The 20,873-nt window shown below is 45.1% G+C and overlaps 1 protein-coding gene across 1 annotated transcript in view; it reads right to left on the reverse strand.

Moving 5' to 3' along the window:
- LOC132823082 (organic cation/carnitine transporter 2-like) overlaps positions 1-20,229 on the reverse strand; it is a 105,036-nt gene extending 84,807 nt beyond the window's left edge. Inside the window, exon 1 of the mRNA XM_060836621.1 lies at positions 19,840-20,229. Within this exon, the coding sequence (XP_060692604.1) occupies positions 19,840-20,229 (390 nt within the window). The remainder of the gene's footprint in view (positions 1-19,839) is intronic.
- Positions 20,230-20,873: the final 644 nt, after the last annotated feature.

The raw sequence follows: 20,873 nt of genomic DNA on the forward strand, positions 1-20,873 counted from the left end.
CCCGAACAGAGGAAATACATCCCCTTTAACAGGTCAGTTAGTCAGGCGTACAGATGCTCTGGCCACTCCCCCCAGTCACACGCCACACAAGACAAACCCCAGTCACTCACAGTCACATGTTATCCCAGGTACAATGGTAGAATAAGACCATCCTTGGAGATAATGCAAATGCTAATGCCCTAATCCCGGGGAATCATTATGCAGATGATTTCCTGAGTCAGTGTTTCCCCAAGACAATGATGGGGTGATGTGTCCTACATACAGGGTGATCCTGCAAATGAGTTCTGGCTCCGCCTCTTCCATAGACAATGTAGGTGTGATAGCATCAGCATTGGGGATAATCATACAAACAAACCTGATTGGCTGGGAATGGCTACGAAAGTATGGAAGAGGTTAAATGAGAGTTTAATTTGATAATAAAGTAGGGGCTGTAGTAACAAATAACTGTATAATTGGAATGGGGGTCATTTGCATTCCTTCATGACGGTCATCTCCACTCACTTCCTGATTGTTCAATCAGTCCCCCAAAAAGCCACCCAAGCCAGTCCTGTACTTTCTGAGGGCTCTGCCTGAAAATATCTAACTGGTGCTGAATGGATTCAATGGTGTGTGTTATGTTATATGATCCATCCGTAACATGGGTAATACATTTATTTCCCACAATTGTACAGATGTCTCCTCGTTGGGCCAGTAAATAGTCAATGGCATATCTGGTCTCTTGTCTGTAGAGGTTAGTTCTGCCAATTCACAGTTAACTGCAATTAATCCCCTTACGTTATTGCTTCTGAGAATGGTCAATGCACAAATAAGGTAATTTCTGTTCTTTGCTGTGGTCATCCTCACCAATCCTCCTAGGATCCCAAGAACCCGTAGCTCAGGGAAGATCCCAGAGTTACTGAGTTCGTCCAGTCTGCACAGAAACTCTCACTTACTCATCAGGCTACTATCCTGCAGTGGGTAGGGGCATTTTGTGGGCACAGTGGGTGGTCGAATTGTCCTACAGCACATAGGACGGGGAGAATTGGGTTGGCTGTTGTGAGGGTTCCATTGAGAAGGAACATAAACCCTCTTTTGGCCCAGTAGCAACTAATTACTTTGTGGCTGTCAGCCGTGAACTGTATGTACCACCAGCTCCTATCCTGGCTGGAGTTTCCACCTGATCCCATCAGCTCGTAAACAGAAAAAGGGTATGACCAAAAGGCTCTGAGCTGACATGGGTACCGTTGCAATGCCCACAAATGAACGGCCACCCTGCAGTAACATTTAAGCCCCTTTGCCCATCACAGGTGCAGGTGAACAGTTCATGGCTGACCTGGCAGTGCCTGCGGGTACATTGTTTCTGGGCACAAGAGGCACAACCCCATCCCCACCCCGTCCCGAGAAGCAAAACAGATAGCTTGTGGGGTCGTGGGAAGCAGTACCTTCTTTCTCCCAGGCTCCCGTGTAGTTGAGGGACTGAGTGTTATCTGAATTTATCAGCTCTATGCACCGACCCAAAGCCATCCTTCTAAGCCACCCGCTCTGGCCTAAACAGGGGGGGGGCATCTGAGGTGTCTACTGTGTATTGGTTAAGAGGTTGCCAACCCGGGAATGGCAACAAGCAGTGTATCTACTATCTGGGGGAGTGGGTAACATACAGTCTGATTACCGTGCAAATGCATATGAGCCATATAAAGCAAATTACCCTCTAGGCCGAATGCCACAATGGCGGCCAGGGTGCTGTAGACTGTGATTACACTTTTCAGGCTGTTTGAAGGGACCATTGTTTGAAGTCATTTAAATGGGCCCAGCTGCTTTGTCCTTGGACTTTGACTGCGGTCAGCGTTCGGAGGAGCATCTGGTCCGGCCATTTCCACCTGTGTCCGAGCTCGGGGCGGTCCCAGTCTTTGGTCAGCACGAGCTCTCCTACCTGCTGGTTGGGAAGTTCATTCGGGTCATTCGAATCCTGGTTCAGTGTCTGTGGTGGTGATCCGAAGGTGTTCCTGACCTGTGACTGAAGAAACTTTAGAGACGAGGTGAGCTGCCAAAAGTGTGTCTGCATTTCCTCTCCCATAATATTTAGGTCTATGCGGGTGGGTGGGTTTGTATCTCACCCTAACAGGTTTGACTGGGTTGGCTGTAGATTATCACAGCTGCCAACAGCCCTGGGTTGGGTGTGGGGTAATCCTCATGTGATTCGGGGCCAAAGGCAAGACCTTCAACAAGTTCAGGCCTGTTTCACATGTTAGCTTAGTCGATTTGGTTTTAAGGGTCCCATTTGCCCCCTCTATTATGCCTGATGCCTGATAGTCTCTGTGTTAACTTTTCCTACATGGTCTGAACTAAGCTGTCGGGGCACCCCAAACTTCAGTATGATCTCTGTTAGGAGTAATCGTACCAGCATTGAGGCCATGTTATTAGTAGGAAAAGCCTCAATCCATCTACTGAAGACATCAATGGCAACAAGGCAATACTTATAGCAATATACATGCAGAAGTTCAATAAAGTCAAGCTGAATACATTCAAATGGACCTGCTGGCAAGGGAGTCTTTCCTGTTACACACCGCACACCTTGACCTGCATTATTTTGCTGACATGTCAGACATGATCTGACACGCGTTTGAATTACCTTGGCCAGTCAGGGGGCTCCTGATGAAGGGCTTTTGCCTGAAGCGTTGATTTTCCTGGTCCTCGGATGCTGCCTGACCTGCTGTGCTTTTCCAGCACCACTCTAATCTGGAACCCTCATTGGAACCAAAGCTGGCCAACGTCTTGGGCCAAATCAAAGCAGATTCACCGTTTTCCCTGTGGCCAGGGCACAGGCTTGTGTCAGTGCAAAGAGTTCTGCTTTCTGGGCGGAAACTGGGGGGTGGAGGGAGGCTGCTTCTAATGCATCAGTAAGGGTGATGATTGCATATCCTGAAAGAGGCACTCCTCAAGATGATATTGATGAGCGACTATCTATAAAGAGGGCTAAATCCGATGTGGGCAATGGACATCGAGAGATCTGGTTGGGGGAATGTCAGGAAGGCAGTCGTGGGAAGGATGGGGAAGCTCCTCTGGAGGGGCACTGAGGAAAGTCGCCAGGTTAATGGTCGAGCAGTAGGAGACGGTCAGAAGGGGGTTGTTAAGAAGGGCTACCTTGTAATGGCTAAGTCGAGCTTGTGTAGGGTGTTGGGTTTGGTGGGAAGCGAGAAGGGCTACGATCGCGTGTGACGAATAGATGGTCAAGGGTGTCTGCTGGGTTATATTGGATGCAGCTGTCACAAGGGAGTAAACAGCCAGCAGAATTTGTGAGCAAGGCGGGAGGCCGATGGTGACAAGGTGAGTTGAGTAATAAGCCACTGGCCTCCTGCAATCTCTGTGGATCTAGGTTAAACAGCGGATGCACAGTCTTCGATAGTGACATACAGATGGAAGGGCCTGTCATACAGTGGACTCCCGAGAGCTGGAGCACTGGCAAGGGCTGCTTTTAATTAATTGAAAGCCAACTTCTGGTCTTCGGCTAGGGTGAAAGTTCTTGGAGTCTTATTGGAGACTGAAGGAGGTTAGCTACTTGGTAAGTAACGTAACATTGGGGAACCACTGCCAGCAGGAGTAAACCAAGCCTAAAAAAGGCACGCATCTGCTTAGTGCTTGTGGGTGGGATGGGTGTAATGCGGTCCAGGGTAAACTGCCATTCTGAAGTGCTGAGCAATGTCCCCAGGAATGTAACTTGTCATGGGGCGCTGAACCTTGTTGGATGGTATACTGTATCCCCAAGAGTGGAGGGCGTTTAGGAGCTGGTTGGTATCTGCAATGTTAGCAGATTCCAAAGAGCTAGCTAGGAGTAGGTCGTCCACATACTGGACGACTATGGAGCCGTCCGAGAGCTGAAGCTCAGAGAGCTGCTGGTGAATGGACAAATCCCTGGTGACCCATGTCTAAGTGTACTGCTGACCTTTAAAGATAAAAGCAACAAATACCTGTTGCTGGAGGAGAGCAGAGAAAGCATGCTGCAGGTCAGCTATTATGAAAACACAGGCACTGGCAGAGATATTGCTGAGAATGGTCACACAGTTCCACATGACTGGGTGTAATGGCTGTACTATTCTGTTGATCTGTTGAAGATTCTATACTAACCTTCATTCTGAGCGTCCTGGCTTCGGGACAGGAAGAATGGGGGGGTTACAGAGCGATTGGCAGGGAATTATAACTCCTTGTTGGAGGAACGGGTCTATCAAAGCTGATATCCTTTCTATGGCTTCTGGTCTCAGAGGCTATTGAGGTATCGAAGGCAGTTCTGCTCCTGATGTAATTTAGATCTTGATAAGATTCCCATAAGTGCACCCCATGTCATGCTTAGAGGATGACCTTGGGAAAGGGTTCTTCTGAAGGGGTTGGTAGTGGCAAAGTAAACCCACCACATTGTAAAGGCTGGAGAAATAAGTTAACTTTGCATTGATCAGTGTTTGCGTCTGGTCAGTCAGACCAAGGTCTGGCTGTTGCTGTAACTGGTGTGCTGAAAATCTCAGGGCCTTTGCTCTGTATCCCTCATTGACAGTTAAGGTAATGTGGAGCGAAACCTGATTGGTTCCAGGGCTGGACAGGAACATCTACTAAGAGGGTGGATCCCTGTTTACCTTCAATGGGTCCTGTTACGGAAACAGTGACAGTGCACTCTAGGAAGGGGGTAAAGGTGGCTACCAGCTCAGTGGAGGCTCGAGTGGAATCGTAAGAAAGGGTTACGTGGTAATCAGGGACTTGTGGAGGAGGCATAAAATCCTTTGGCTGTAATTCAACAGCCCACCATTGGGGGACGCAATAGATCCAGAACTGTCTCTTGGTAGAATTATGTCTAATTGTAATGCCTTCAATAAGGCCGAGAATCTCGACACAAAGGGCCACAACAAATCCCTCCCTGCTAGGTTAATGCCTAAATAAGAGGCAGTACAAGTATTGGACATTACAGGTGTGGGGACCAAACTGAACCGTGAGGAAACTGCATCTCTTGTCCGCTTAGACCACTAAGGTGTATAGAGCTGGTTGAGAGCCGAAACCCTGTCGGCGCACTCAGGAGGTCTCAGCATTGAGGCATGAAGGGGATGTCTTTACCCTCAACCATCAGCAGACTACCGGTTCATCCTTGGTGTCTTTAGTCAGGACAGGGTGAAGTGGAAGGGAGGTTAGTCAGACTGGGAAGGGGTCTCCAGCATAGCGAACTTGCCCCTTGTGTTTGTAGGGCATTGAACTGGGCCGAGGGATTTCCTTCATGATAAGCAGTGTTCCCTGCATAGATGGAGTATGTGGAGCAAAACTGATCCCAAAGGTCTGAACTGGCCTCCTTCTGCTTTGGGTGGCACTGCAATACCCGAGATATATTGACCAGTTGTTGCAGGGTTCACTGGAAAGTCCCCCCTATTGCCTGGATTTGGATCCCAGGCTGGGGAACGGGTCAGGAAAAGGTCTCCCAATCATTGTAACCCCTGAACTGGGTTTTCCACTTTGAACCCGCACTTGGGGTCAAAGCCATGCAGCACAGACTGAAGGGGTCCTGGGGTGTGGCTTGATACATTTGAATTGTGCCTGTAACATAATCAATGAAATCCTCTGGACTCCTCTTTCAGTTGAGGACACATCTCTTGGGGTTTCCGGGGGTGTAAACCTGACTGATGACCTCTCCCGCTGTTTCAGGGTTTGGGTTAGGGACTGTCCAAGTAGGGAACTGTCTCTGTTCGTGTTTATGGGCGGCGCTGCCTGTTGTGTTTCAGTTAGGTGGGCCGGGGTTAGCTATTTCACTCGCAACCTCTCTGGGAGTCGTTGTTCTCGGGATCGTAATAGGGGGGCCCGTCACGTTCACTACTGCTGTCTGTGCCGGGGTTACAGGATAGTGCAGCTTGTTCTCTGTGCGCCTGAAAAGAGCCTGTCTCTTTGTGTTTTTTTAGTGTTGGATCGCGTCCTGAAAGCGACTGGGTCAGCAAAGCTTTTAGGAGCCTGGTTCTGGTCAGGACGCGGAGGGTCGGAATGTCTGGTGTGGCCGAGGAATAGAGCGCAGGAGGCCAGGAGGCGGTGAAGGATATGGTGGGGTGGTGGTTACGGGCTGGTGGATTGAGGTCGGGTGTCACGGTGCTAGCAGGGGTAGTAGGGTGTAGCGGCTGATATGGGGGGCTGGGCAGGGCACAAGCTGGGATTTGCCAATCCTCCTCCTGCTCATCAGTGTCATCAATTTGGAACAACATTGGCAGACCAGACATGTCCGGAGGTACCTTCATTTTGCTCTCAGCCGTAAGCTGGGTTTGGCATTTTAACCCTGGTTTGTTAGTCTGTCTAATGCCTTTTAGCTTTCTTTGGTTTCTCCTATTTAGATCATAGTCCTCACTATGAGTCTTCAATACTGCCCAAGGCTTTGGGTTACCATTGTTACGACATAATCTAATCCCTCTTTGGTGTACGCTGTTCTCCCAGCTGCTCTGCTTAGATTTGTCTTTTATTCCTCAGCCATTTTTCGCCACGCAGTTATCAGTTTTCCACTGAGTTCCTGCATTGCACTTCCAGATTGCCTCTTCAGCCTGTAAACAATTCTCTATGTCACACGTTCCTCCTTGTGACCAGATTTCATTACCCAATTTCTTATTTAAACATCCTGAGAGACAGCTGAGCCTTTCCTCGTTTTGGGGGTCACCTCGATACAAAGGGATTCCAGCCCCTGACTTATCTATCACTTGCCCCACGTTACCTTTCTCCAGCTGACTTTTATGGAACCGTGCTGGCACTCTCCACACCCACTTCAGGTTCCTGACCTTCACGTGGGGGATTTCCTCTCTTAACAACCGGTCTAAGGCAGGGTGCTGCCTTAGTGACCTGCTTTACTGGTGTACTGTATCCCGGGGCTCCGAACTCTCGGTTTCCAAGGGGACCCTAACCCTGATTTAACTCTGGGGACTCTAACCCCGGTTTAACCCGGGGGACTCTAACCCCAATTTAACCCTGGGAACTCTAACCCCAGTTTAACCCGAGGGACTCTAATCCCAATTTAACCCTGGGAACTCTAACCCCAATTTAACCCTGGGAACTCTAACCCCGATTTAATCCTGGAGGCTCTAACCCCAATTTAACCCGGGGGACTGTAACCCCAATTCAATCCTGGGGACCGTAATCCCGATTTAACCTTAATCAAAACCCTTTTAAAATCCAGTCTCGCACAAAGTGACTCGTTGGTGTGCAAGTGTGCGAGTTACCTCAAAGTTTCCATCACCACTAAGTCCCAGGAGATAAGGGATCGACTGAGTGTGAAGTTTAGAGAGAGAGATCAAGCTGAAGCTTACCTTGTGGGCCCATCTGTCTCATGCAACCAACACTCATACGATTGCTTATTCAGTCCCCCTGGAAGCTGTATGTTGGAATTCCATCACTGCTACTGCTTCTTTTCTCAAGTTTTCGCACATGAGATGCAATTCGCGCACACCAACTTCTGCAAAGTGTAATAAAGCCTGTACAAGCGAGGTGACCCCTCTGATATTCTTTGCAAGCGTGCCAAGTTGAGCTAGAAGAGAGATCCCGAACAGAGGAAATACATCCCCTTTAACAGGTCAGTTGGTCATGCTTAGAGATGCTCTGGCCATTCCCCCACAGTCACATGCCACACTGAAGAAGGGCTTATGCCATCCTGCTCCTTGGATGCTGCCTGACCTGCTGCACTTTTCCAGCAACACATTTTTCAGCTCTGATCTCCAGCATGTGCAGTCCTCACTTTTTCCCACATACCACACAAGACAAACCCCAGTCACTCACAGTCACATGTTACCCCAGGTACAATGGTAGGATAAGATCATCCTTGAAGATAATGCAAGTGCTAATGCCCTAATCCTGGGGAATCATTATACAGACGATTTTCTGACTCAATGATTCCTCAAGACAATGTTGGGATGATATGGCCTAACTTCGAGGTGGTCCTGGAGATGAGTTCTGGCTCTGCTTCTTGCTTAGACAATGTAGGTGTGATAGTGTCAGCATTTTGGATAATCATGCAAACGAACCTGATTGGCTGGGGATGGCGATGAAAGTATGGAAGAGGTTAAATGAGAGTTTAATTTGATAATAGTAGTGGGAGTAATAGCAAATGACAATCTAATTGGAGTGGGGGTCATTCGCATTCCTTCATGACTGCCGCCCCCACCCACTTCCAGAATGTTCAATCAGTGCAGTTTAATTGTTTAATGTTACTTTAATGTCCAGAGAGATATTCCCATTCAATCTTTTAACATCCGAAGAGGGAACTCGACGTTTGTGAGCTCAGCGTGAAACAGATTGATATGTTTGATGAGGTTGATGTCAAAAAGGGAGGATATGCTGAAAATTTTTTTAAAATATAAGGATAGATAAGTCCTCTGGGACAGACACGATATACCCAAGTTAGTACAGGAAGCAAGGGAAGAGATTGCTGTACCTTTGACGATGATCTTTGCATCCTCATTGTCCACTGGAGTAGTGCTGGATGATTGGAGGGTGCAAATGTTATTTCCTTGTTCAAGAAAGGGAATAGGGATAATCCTGGGAATTATAGATCAGTCAGTCTTATGTCTATGGTGGGCCAATTATTGGAAAGAATTTTGAGAAACAGAATTTATGATTAGTTGGAAAATCATAGCTTGATTAGAATTAGTCAGCATGGCTTTGTAGGTAGAGCAGTGAATATGGTGTACATGGATTTTAGCAAGACATTTGATAAGGTTCCCCATGTGGGCTCATTCAGAAAATACAGAGTCATGGGATACAGAGAAATTTGGCTTTCTGGATATAGAATTGGTTGGCCAATAGAAGACAGGCTGGTAGTTGATAGAAAGTATTCAGCCTAGAATTCAATGACTAGTGGTGTTCCGCAGGGATCGGTTCTGGGACTTCTGCTTTTGTGATTTTTAGAAATGACTTGATGAGGAAGTGGAAGGGTGGGTTAGTAAGATTGTCAATGACACGAAGCTTGGAGGAGTGGTAGATAGTGTGTAGGGCTGTTGTAAGTTGCAATGGGACATTGACAGGATGCAGAAATTGGACAAGAAGTGGCAGATGGAGTTCAACCTGGAAAAGTGTGGAGTGATTTATTTTTGAAGGTCAAATTTGAATGCAGAATACAGGGTTAAAGTCAGGATTCTTGGCAGTGTAGAGAAACAGAGAGATCTTGGGGTCCATATCCATGGATACCTCAAAGTTGGAACCCAAGTTGGTTGAGTTGTTAAGGGGCATATGGTGTGTTGGGCTTCCATTAGCAGTGAGATTGAGTTTAAGAGCCGCAAGCTTAGGCAGCAGCTCTCTAGAGCTCTGGTTAGACCACTCTTGGAATATTGTGTTCAGTGCTGGTCCCCTCATTATAGGAAGGATATGGAAGCTTTGGAGAGGGTGCAGAGGAGGTTCACCAGGATGCTGCCTGGACTGGAGGGCTTGTTCTTATGAAGAAAGGTTGAGGGATCTAGAGATTTTCTCATTGAGAGCAAAGAAGGATGAGAGGTGACTTGATAGATGCAAGATGATGAGAGGCATAGACAGAGTAAATAGTCAGAGATTTTTTTCCCATGGCGGAAATGGCTATCACGAGGTGGCATAATTTTAAGGTGATTGGAGGAAGGTTTAGGGGAGATGTTAGAGGTCAGTTCTTTACAAGAGAGAGAGGTGGGTGTGTGGAATGCACTGCCAGCGTGGTAGTAGAGTCAGATACATTAGGGACATTTAAGCGACTCTTGGATAGGCACGTGGAAGATAGTACAATGAAATTTGCATAAGTTAGTTTGATATTAGAGTAGGATAAAAGGTCAGACAACATCATGGGCCAAAGGGCCTGTACTGTGCTGTACTGTTCTATGTTCCATGTTCTATATACTCTCTCACACACACACGCGTGCACGCGCGCACACACACACTCTCACACACATGCACACTCACACAAACACACACACTCTCTCTCAGATACACTCTCTCACACTCACTCTCAAGCACAGATACACACACATGTACAAACTCTCTCTCCCTCACATATACATACATATAAATCTATGGGATGAATCACTTCATCGAAGATGTTTATTTGCAGATACATTTTATTTTGTTCAAAAAAACATACAATTTGTCGTCACAATCAGCCAGTGTGGAATCTTATAAATTCCAGCTGCCAGAATAAAACCAGCCTGATTCCAGCTTAACACTGAGACAGATTCTGAACAAAGCCTCAGACCAACAATTAGAGTCAGAGATATACAGCATGGAAACAGACCCTTCGGTCCAACTCATCCATGCTGACCAGATATCCGAACTTAATCTAGTCCCATTTGCCATATCCCTCGAAACCCTTCCTGTACATATACCCATCCAGATGCCTTTTAAATGCGGTAATTGTACCAGCCTACACCACTTCCTCTGGCAGCTCATTCCATACACGCACCACCCTCTGCATGAGAAAGTTGGTCCCTTTCGTATCTTAACCCCTCCCACGCTGAACTTATGCCCTCTAGTTCTCGACTCACCCATTGTAGGGAAAAGATCTTGTCTATTCTTCCCATCCATGCCCCTCATGAATTTGTAAACCTTTATAAGGTCATCCCTCATTCTCTGATGCTCCAGGAAAAATAGCCCCAGCCTATTCAGCTTCTCCCTATAGCTCAAATCCTCCAACCCTAGCAACATCCTTGTTAAACTTTTCTGAACCCTTTCAAGTTACAGAACATCCTTCTGATAGAAAGGAGACCAGAAATGCCCAAAAGTGGCCAATCCAAAGTCCTGTACAGTTGCAACATGAGCTCCCAACCCGTGTATGCAATGCTCTGGCCAATAAAGGAAAACATGCCAAATGCCTTCTTCACTATCCTATCTACCCCGCAACTCCATTTTCAAGGAACTGTGAACCTGCACTCCAAGGTCTCTTCAGCAACACTCCCTAGGACCTTACCATTAAGTGTATACGTCCTGTCCTGATTTGCCTTTCCAAAATGCAGCACCTCGCATTTATCCAGATTAAACTACATCTGCCACTCCTCTGCCCATTGGTTTATCTGATCAAGATCCTGTTGTACTCTGAGGTTGTACTTCTTCGTTGTCCACTACACCTCCAATTATGGTGTCATCTGCAAACTTACAAACTGTATCTCCTATTTTCACATCCAAATCATTTATATAAATGATGAAAAGCAGGGGATCCAGCACCGATCCTTGTGGCACACCACTGGTCACAGGCCTCCAGTATGAAAAGCAACCTTCCAACACTACCCTCTGTCTTGCACCTTCAAGCCAGTTCTTTTTCCAAATGGCTAGTTTTCCCTGTATTCCATGAGGTCTGATCTTGCTTACCAGTCTCCCATGAGGATCCTTGTAGAACACCTTACTGAAGTCCATATAGATCATGTCCACTGCTTTGCTCTCATCAGTCCTCTTTGTTCCTTCTTCAAAAAACTCAATCAAGTTCGTGAGACATGATTTCCCACACACAAAGCCATGCTGACTATCCTTAATCAGGCCTTGCCTTTCCAAATAAATATAAATCCTGTCCCTCAGGATTCCCTCCAACAACTTGCCCATCACCAAGGTCGGGCTCACCGGTCTATAATTCCCTGGTTTTCCTTACCCCCTTTCTTAAATAGTGGCACCACGTTAGCCAACCTCCAGTCTTCCGGCACCTCACCTGTGACTATCGATGATACAAATAACTCAGAAAGAGGCCCAGCAATCACTTCCTTAGCCGAGCACAGAGTTCTAAGGTACACCTGATCAGGTCCTGTGGATTTATCCACTTTTATGCATTTCAAGACATCCAGCACCTTCTCCTCTTTAATATGGTCATTTTTCAAGATGTCACCATCTATTTCCCCACATCCTATATCTTCCATGTCCTTTTCACAGTAAAAACTGATGCAAGATATTTGTTTAGTATCTCCTCCATCTCCACACATAGGTAAGTCTTTGAGGGGGTCCTATTTCTTCCTAGATACCCTTTTGTCCTTAATGATTTATTAAAAACCCTTTGGATTCCCCTTAACCCTATTAGTCAAAGCTATCTCATGTCCCCCTTTTTCCCCTCCTGATTTTCCTTTTAAGTATACTCCTACTGACTTTATACTCTTCTAAGGATTCACTCGAGGTGATCATCCCTTTCTTATTTCTCAGTTCCACCCAAAAATTTCCCTGGATGTATTTCCAAGAATATCCTCTCTCAGTGCAGCATTAATGCTGTCCTTCATCAAAACCGCCACTAACCACCCCCCCCCCCCCTCCCCCCCACTTCCCTGGATCCCACCTTCATTCATGCCCCACCACACCTTACTGGTTTTTGTTAGAGCAGCTCTAACAAATCCCCCTGCCAATATATTAGTCCACTTTCAATTCAGGTGCAATCCGTCCTTCTTGTACTTCTACCCCAGAATAGATTCCAATGATCCAAAAATGTGAATCCTTCTCCCATACACCAGCTCCTCAGCTGTACATTCATCTGCTCTATCCTCCTATTCCTACTCTCACTAGCTCGTAGCACCAGGAGTAATCCAGATATTACAACCCTTGAGGACCTCCTTTTTAAATTCCTGCCTAAGCTTCTATATTCTCCCTTCAGAGTCTCATCCTTTTCCCTTCTTATGTCGTTAGTTCCAATGTTTACAATGATCTTCTGCTCGTTCCTCTCCCCTTTGAGAATATTCTGCACCCTCTCAGTGATATCCTTGATCCTGGCACCAGGGAGACAACACACCACTCTGATTTTTTGCTGTTGGCCATAGAAACAACTATCTGTGCTTCTGACTAGAGGAACCCGACTTACCCCTCATTACATTACAGCCAGTCTCAATAGCAGAAGCTTGGCTGTTCCTGTTACATTCCCTTGTGAGTTCATTACCCCCTAGATTTTCCAAAATAGCATATTTGTTTGAAATGAGATAGCCATAGAAGACTCCTGCACTATCTGCCTACCCCAGCTACCTTTCCTGGAGTTAATCCATTACCTAACTCAATCTGCAGATTTTCTCCCTTCCTATAACTGCCTTCTATCACACCCCCTAGCTCTTGTAAATTCCTCATTGCCTTTCAATGCCCTACAACCGATCTATGCGATCTGATAGGATTCACAATCAAAGACACTTCCTGCAGACATAATCATCAGTAACATGGAAACTCTCCCTAAACTCCCACATCTGACAGGAAGAGTACATCACTCTACTAAAGGATATCTTTGCTCCTTCACAATCTACAGACCCAGAAAATAGCATCATCTTTTTGCTCTAAAAAACGGTGCTCCAGACTAACTTATTACTTATGCTAACTATTTTTAAAATTTAATCAGGTGTTTAATTTAGATAAAAGCGAAGTGCTGCATTTTGGGAAAGCAAAACTTAACAGAACTTATACACTGAAATGGTACGGTCCTAGGAAGTGTTGCTGAACAAAGAGACCTTGGAATGCAGGTTCATAGCTCCTTGAAAGTGGAGTTGCATGTTGATAGGATAGTGAAGAAGGCGTTTGGTATACTTTCCTTTATTGGTCAGAGTATTGACTACAGGAGTCATGTTGTGGCTGTACAGGACATTATTTTGGCTACTTTTGGAATACTTTGTGCAATTCTGGTCTCCTTCCGGAAAGATGTTATGAAATTTGAAACTGTTCAGAAAGATTTACAGGGATGTTGCCAGGGTTGGAGGATTTGAGCTATAGGGAGAGGTTGAATAGGTTGGGGTTGTTTTCTCTGGAGCATCGGAAGCTGAGGGGTGATTTTATAGAGGTTTATAAAATCATGAAGAGCATGGATAAGATAAATAGACAAAGTCTTTTCCCTGGGATAGGGGAGTCCAGAACTAGAGGCCATAGATTTAGAGTGGGAAGAGAAAGACACAAGAGAGACCTAAGGAGCAACTTTTTCACTCAGAGGGTGGTACGTGTATGGAATAAGCTGCCAGAGGAAGTGATGGAGGCTAGTACAATTGCAACATTTAAAAGGTATCAGAATGGGTATTTGAATAGGAAGGGCTTGGAGGGATATGGGCTGGATTCTGGCAGGAGGGACTAGATTGGGTTGGAATATCTGGTTGGCATGAACAAGTTGCAACAAAGGGTCTGTTTCCATGCTGGATATCTCTATGACTGTGTGACTCTAAGAGACAGATATCAATAAAATACATAATCAAGAAACATCCCACTCTACTCACTACTGTAGACTTACAGCAAGGTTATATGTTAAAAGTTGTGCACTGTTCTATTCCTGTACTATGAGTTCTCCCACACTGGCTCCTCCAAGGTCAGTTATGAATTTCGCTGTTTGTTTATTTTTCCTCGATGTGTTCCAAAGTCCAGAGGCATGTGATCTCAAACAGCATGTCAGATGTGCAGATTCATTGCAGTGTCAGACAGCAGTGTATGTGTCTTTCTCTCTCTCCTTCAATGACCACATGTTCATTGCCTTTTTTATGTCTTTCTTGCTTTTAAAAGTGCTGTTGTTTTGACTTTTCTCCCCCCAAAGTTCCAAAACAATGCAACTTCATATAAAGCAGTAATTGCTGCTCCTGGAATTCGAGGAAATCACCTCCAACACCTAAAATACCTCAAAAAAGGAGCAGCTCTTACAGCCATAATTTTTTCCCGTCCTCCATCTTGGCTACATTCTTTCTTTTAGTGTCTGACTTGAGATGTTGCCTTTTGCATTTTCCTATCACTCTACCTGATTGTCATGACAGCACAGCATTGACATTGACTTTATAATGTGGAGGTGCTGGTGTTGGACTGGGGTGGACAAAGTTAAAATTCACACAGCACCAGGTTATAGTCCAACAGATTTATTTGGAAGTACTAGCTATCGAAGCGCTGCTCCTTTATCAGGTTGCTAGTGGGGCAAGATCATAAGACATAGGATTTATAGCACAAGATCATAGTGCCATGCAACTGATATGGTATATTGAACAAAAGTAAATAGATATTAAGTCATTAATCTTTTAGAATGGTTTGCATGTTTCAATTCATTAATACGTAAATCCCAGAACTTCTTTAAAGTCACATTCCTGAGATAACTTAAGGTTTTATTAAAAAAAAGTGACATCTCAGCTCAGGCATTGCATTAAAAGTGTGAGATAAAAGTCGGTCTGTATTCCAATCTTAATTCAGACTGGTTCTATTTCCAAAGTAGGAATTTATAAAATGTCACATGATTGCTTGCATTGACTGCCTGCAGCTTGTGTGCTTTTGAGCAAAACAGAATGTACAAATTTTCAAATACAATTTTGCAAATGCAAATTCATCCCCTAAATTTATATGTGTGTATATATGTATGCAGGTGAGGGTGAGAGAAAGAAAGAGAGAGAGTGTTTGTATGTGTGTGTGTGCGCGCGTGTGTGTGTGTGCGCGCGTGTGTGTGTGTGAGAGAGAGAGTGCAAGTCTGAGTCTGTGCCTATGTGTGTCCGCGCGAGCATGTGTGTGTGCTTGGTACAGTGTATGCATGAGTATGATGGAGTATCAGATGTGGAAGGGTATGCGCATGGGTGTGCGTGTGATGGGTATATATGTGTGTGTCTGAGAGACAGCATGTATATGAGAGAGGGCCTGTGTGTGTAAGTATATAAGGTGTATGTATATGTGTGCTTGTATGTGAGTGTGTGTGTGAGAGTGTATTGTGTAGTGGGGTCACATGTAGTGTGACATGAACCCCAGGTCCCAGTCGAGGTCATCCTCATGTGTAATGAACTTGGCTACCAGCCCCTGCTAGGCCACTCTGCGTTGTTGCATATGCTGAAGACTGCCTTGGTGTGAGGTCATCCGAGTATCCGAGGCTGAATGTCCCTGACTGCTGAAGTGTTCCCCGACTGGGAGGGAACTCCCTTGTCTGGCGATTGTTGCGTGGTGTCTATTCATCCGTTGTCATAGTGTCTGCCTCATCTTGCCAATGTATAATGCCTCGGGGCATCCTTGCCTGCAGCGTATGAGGTAGACAACATTGGCTGAGTTAAATGCCACGTACATGATGGGTGGTGTCCCCATGTATAATGGTCATATCCATGTCGACAATCTGACATGTCCTGCAATGGTTGCTATGATAGGATTGTATGGTGTTGTGGTCGATGTTGTCCTGAAGTTTGGGCAGTTTGCTGTGAACAATGGTCTATTTAAGGTTTGGCGGTTGTTTAAAGGTGAGAAGTGGAGGGTCTTGGCAAAGTGCTCATCCTCATCGATAAATTGTTGCAGTTTGCGAAGTACATGGCATAGTTTCTCCACTCCCAGGTAGCATTGGACAACGAAGGATACCCTATCTGTTGCATCCTGAGTCCGTCTCCTGAGAAGGCCATTCTGGATTCTTGCCGTGACACGTCACTACTGGGGATCGATGAGTTCACTACACAACACACTCACACATGCACACACGCACACATACACACACACACTCTCTCAATACAAACACACTCTTTCTCTTTCTCTCTTGCCCCCTGCCACATACACACACACACAGACACACACACACGGATGTCTATGAAGTAAATTTGAATTTGCCGATTAATATTTGCAGACATTATTTTGTTCAAAAAACACACAATCTGCAGGCAAGTTTAGAATGGTGCTGGAAATGCACAGCAGGTCAGGCAGCATTCGAGGAGCAGGAAAATCGATGTTTCGGGCAGGAGTCCTTAATCAGGAATCAGTCAATCAATGTGACATTTTATAAATTCCTACTTTGGAAATAAAACCAGTCTGACTCAAGATTGGAGTACAGACAGACTCTAACTTCACCCCTTTAATGCACTGTCACTTTTTTTTTAAGAAAACCTTAAATTATCTCGGGAATGTAACTTAAAAGAAGTTCTAGGATTTACATATTAATGAATCGAAACCTGCAACCCATTCTAAAAGATGAAAGAATTAACATCAATTTACTTTTGTTCAATATATCATATCAGTTGCATGACATTGTGATCTTGTGCTATAAATTCTGTGTCTTATGATCCTACCCCTCTAGCTACCTGATGAAGGAGGAGTCCTCTGACTTACTTCATACTTCGAAATAAACCTGTTGGACTATAATCTGGTGTTATGTAATTTTTAACATTGACTTTATAAACACACACCATTTGACACTATTGGTCACCTGCAGATACATATGATCTGACAAACCGGTCACACCAAGTATATGATCGTTTGATCTCTCTGCCTATAAAGGGAAAGTGAGGACTGCAGATGCTGGAGACCAGAGTTGAAAAATGTGGTGCTGGAAAAATACAGCAGCCCAGGCAGCATCCGAAGAGCAGGAGAATCGACGTTTTGGGCATAAGCCCTTGAAGGGCTTATGCCCGAAACGTCGATTCTCCTGCTCCTTGGATGCTGCCTGGCCTGCTGTGTTTTTCCAGCACAACATTTTTCAACTCTCTGCTTATAAACTCTGGCTCTGTGTGTGCTGCTCTCTCACGGCACCCTATGAGTAAGCAACGCTCTAAAGGCCTTCAATAAGGTGCCACGCAAGAGGCTGCTGCATAAGATAAGGATGGATGACTTTATGGCTAAAGTATTAGCATGGATAGAGGATTTGTTGACTCGATGTAGCACAATGGCTCAGTGGTTAGCACTACTACCTCACAGCACCAGGGACCTGGTTTGATTCTAGCCTCGGGCGCCTGTTTGTGTGGAATTTGTACATTCTCCCTGTTTCTGTGCGGGTTTCCTCCCACAGTCCAAAGATATGCAGGTTAGGTGAATTGGCCATGCTAAATTGTCCATAGTGTTCAGGGATGTGTAGGTTAGATGCATGAGTCAGGGATAAATGTAAAGTCTTGATGAAGGACTTATGCCCAAAATGTTGATTCTCCTACTCCTCAGATGCTGCATTTTTCCAGCACCACACTCTCAACTCTGATCTCCAGCATCTGCAGTCCTCACTTTCTCCAAAATGTAGAGGAATCGGGGAGGGGGAATGGGTCTGGGTGGGTCGGTGTGGACTTATTGGGCCAAATGGCCTGTTTGCACACTGTAGAGATTCTATTCTATTCTAAGAGGAAGCATAGAGTGGGCATACGTGAGTGCTATTCTACCTGGCAATCAGTGACTACTAGTGTGCCTCAGGGGTCAGTGTTGGGACCACAATTATTTACAATTTACATAAATTATTTACAATTTACAAAGTTACCAGATAACACAAAGATCAGTGGCAGAGCAAAGTATGCAGGGGACTGTGAAACTTTGCAGAGGAACATAGATGTTTTGAATGAGTGGGCAAAGGTCTGGCAGGTGGAATACAATGTTAGTAAATGTCAAGTCATCCATTTCAGTAGGAGTAGCAGTAAAAAGGACTACTACTTGAATGGTAAAGAATTGCAGCATGCTGCTATGCAGAGGGACCTGAGTGTCCTTGTGCATGAATCACAGAAGGTTGTCCTGCAGGTATAGCACCGTAATTAGGAAGACAAATGGAATTTTGTCCTTCATTGCGAAAGGGATTGAGTTTAAAAGCAGGGAGATTATGCTGCAGCTGTACAGGGTGCTGGTGAGGCCACACCTGGAGTAGTGTGTGCAGTTTTAGTCTCCTTACTTGAGAAAGGATGTACTGGCAGTGGAGGGGGTGCAGAGGAGGTTCAGTACATTGATTACAGAGTTGAGGGGGTTGGCTTATAAGGAGAGACTAACTATGTTGGGATTATATTCATTGGAATTCAGAAGAATGAGGGGGGATCTTATAGATATATAAAATTATGTAGGGAATAGATAAGATAGAGATAGGGCATGGTCTCAAGATTAGAGACAGCAGATTTAGGAGTGAATTGAGAAGAAACTTTTTCCCCTAGAGGGTTGTGAATCTATGGAATTCCCTGCCCATTGAAGTATTTGACCCTACTTTAGTAAACAGTTTTCAAGCTAAGAGTTTTTTTTAACAATAAAGGAATTAAGTGGGTGGCATGGTGGCTCAGTGGTTAGCACTGCTGCCTCAGCAGCAGGGACTCACGTTTGACTCCAGCTTCAGGCGACTGTCTATGTAAAGTTTGCACATTCTCTGTGTCTGTATGGGTTTCCTCCCAGAATCCAAAGACATGCAGATCAGGTGAATTGGCCATGCTAAATTGCCTATAGTGTTAGGTACATTATTAGGGTAAATGTAGAGGGTGGGTTACTGTTTGGAGGGGGTGTGGACTTGTTGGGCTGAAGGATCAGTTTCCACACTGCAGGGAATCTAATCTAATTAAGGGAGACAGTGAGAGGGTGGGTAAGTGGGCCTGAGTCCACAAATCGATTAGCCATGACCTTATTGAATGGCGGAGCAGGCTGGAAGGGCCTGAGTCCTACTCCTGCTCCTCGTACTTATGTTCTATGTATGTGTGATTTCTAATTAATCTGTCCGACTATAACCAGGTGTCATGTGACTTCTGACTTTGTCCACCCTTGTCCAAGACCGACACCTCCATCGGAGAAGTAGCACATCTGTTAGTTCAACACTCCCTAAGCTGTCGACTGGAGTGTCAGTCTTGGTGGTTATGCAGAGAACGAAGGGTTAAACCCGATATTTCCGTTAATCTGCAGCATTGTAGTTCTGTTCTTAAAAGAAATTGGAGGAAGAGTACGGTTAAGGAAAACAAATTTAGAGGCAGGAATTTTAAATTCAAACGATTTGAAACCCAAAGACACTGAAGGAAATTAAAAATATATATCCATGGATCGAGATCCGGCTGAAAGCTAATCAAAAGACTTGCAAATGAATTTTCTGGATCACTACACAAACCAAATGTTGAGTCATTTGTCAGTTTTGCTGTTCTGTTCGCCCTCTGCCAGGTGAAGAGCGGCTTCTCAAGTTTACTTTCTAATACATCTGCACATTCCTTGCGGAGCAGTATCGAGATACATGACATTTACCTTCACAAACTACTCCCTGTCTCACACTGTGCCTGCTCCAGCCCTTACCTCGCTGACGATGGTGGAGATGTACTGCTCCTTACTGTACACCCATCCATCCAAACAGGGCTCTTGTCCCACCTCAGAAATATTGACGGAATCCGGGTCAGGGAATATCTCCGAGAGGTTCTTGATCACATCCAACCGGTACCGTCTACATTTGCTGTACTGGAGTTTGTCCTTGTCTTGTTCCAGAGGGATCGTGCGGTTCATCCACGCTTCACTGAGGTTGAGGTTCCCGGGAATTAAACAGCGGTGTTCAGGAGTATCCCCGACAAAAACCATGTTTATCCCAAAGAAAGCATTGGGAAAGACACTGAGGCTCAAAAGGAAGAAGATAATTTTCTGGTAAGGTCCCCACTCTCCGAGAAAAGCGGTGATTTCGTCGTAATCCCGCATGTTAGTGACAGTGGGAGAACTGGCAGTAACTCCCTTCCTAAATCTGCAGCGATTTGGCTGTTGGAGGATGCGCCTTGACCTAGAATTGACTTAGTCTTCATCCAGAGTTTTAAACTCCTCCCAGGTAGAATAGCATTTGTAGAAACTCTACTGTCCAAACACTGCGAATGTCAGATGCTCATTATGAACAACATCACAAATTACGCTGATGACGGAATGATAACAACTTCTTGTGTTGATAACAGCCTTGCCTGCCTGACATTTCATATTTCAGATTATCTTTGTTTCTATTTTGTTCCTTTTGTGTGGCATTTAAACATTTTTTTTCACAAAATAATGTAGAAGTAAATATGCACATGCTGGAAATATGAAAGAAAAACAATTGTCCTCTCAAAATACTCAGCAGTTCGTGCAGCAGCTGTAAATGTTTCAGTTCAATGGTCTGTCATAACGACTAAAGCAAAATGGAAATATAAAAAGTTTTTAAGTCAGTACAACGGGGAAGGAACAGGGTTACTAAAGTTAAGGATCCTCTTGGAAGGAACTATCACAGTATGGTTGAGTATCGAATATAGATGGAAAATGTGAAGACAAAATCCAATGCAATCCAATGAGGGAGAAGTTGGCTAAGGTAGACTGGAAAT

The sequence above is a fragment of the Hemiscyllium ocellatum genome, chromosome 16 (assembly GCF_020745735.1).
Source record: "Hemiscyllium ocellatum isolate sHemOce1 chromosome 16, sHemOce1.pat.X.cur, whole genome shotgun sequence".
Classification (NCBI taxonomy): Eukaryota; Metazoa; Chordata; class Chondrichthyes; order Orectolobiformes; family Hemiscylliidae; genus Hemiscyllium; species Hemiscyllium ocellatum.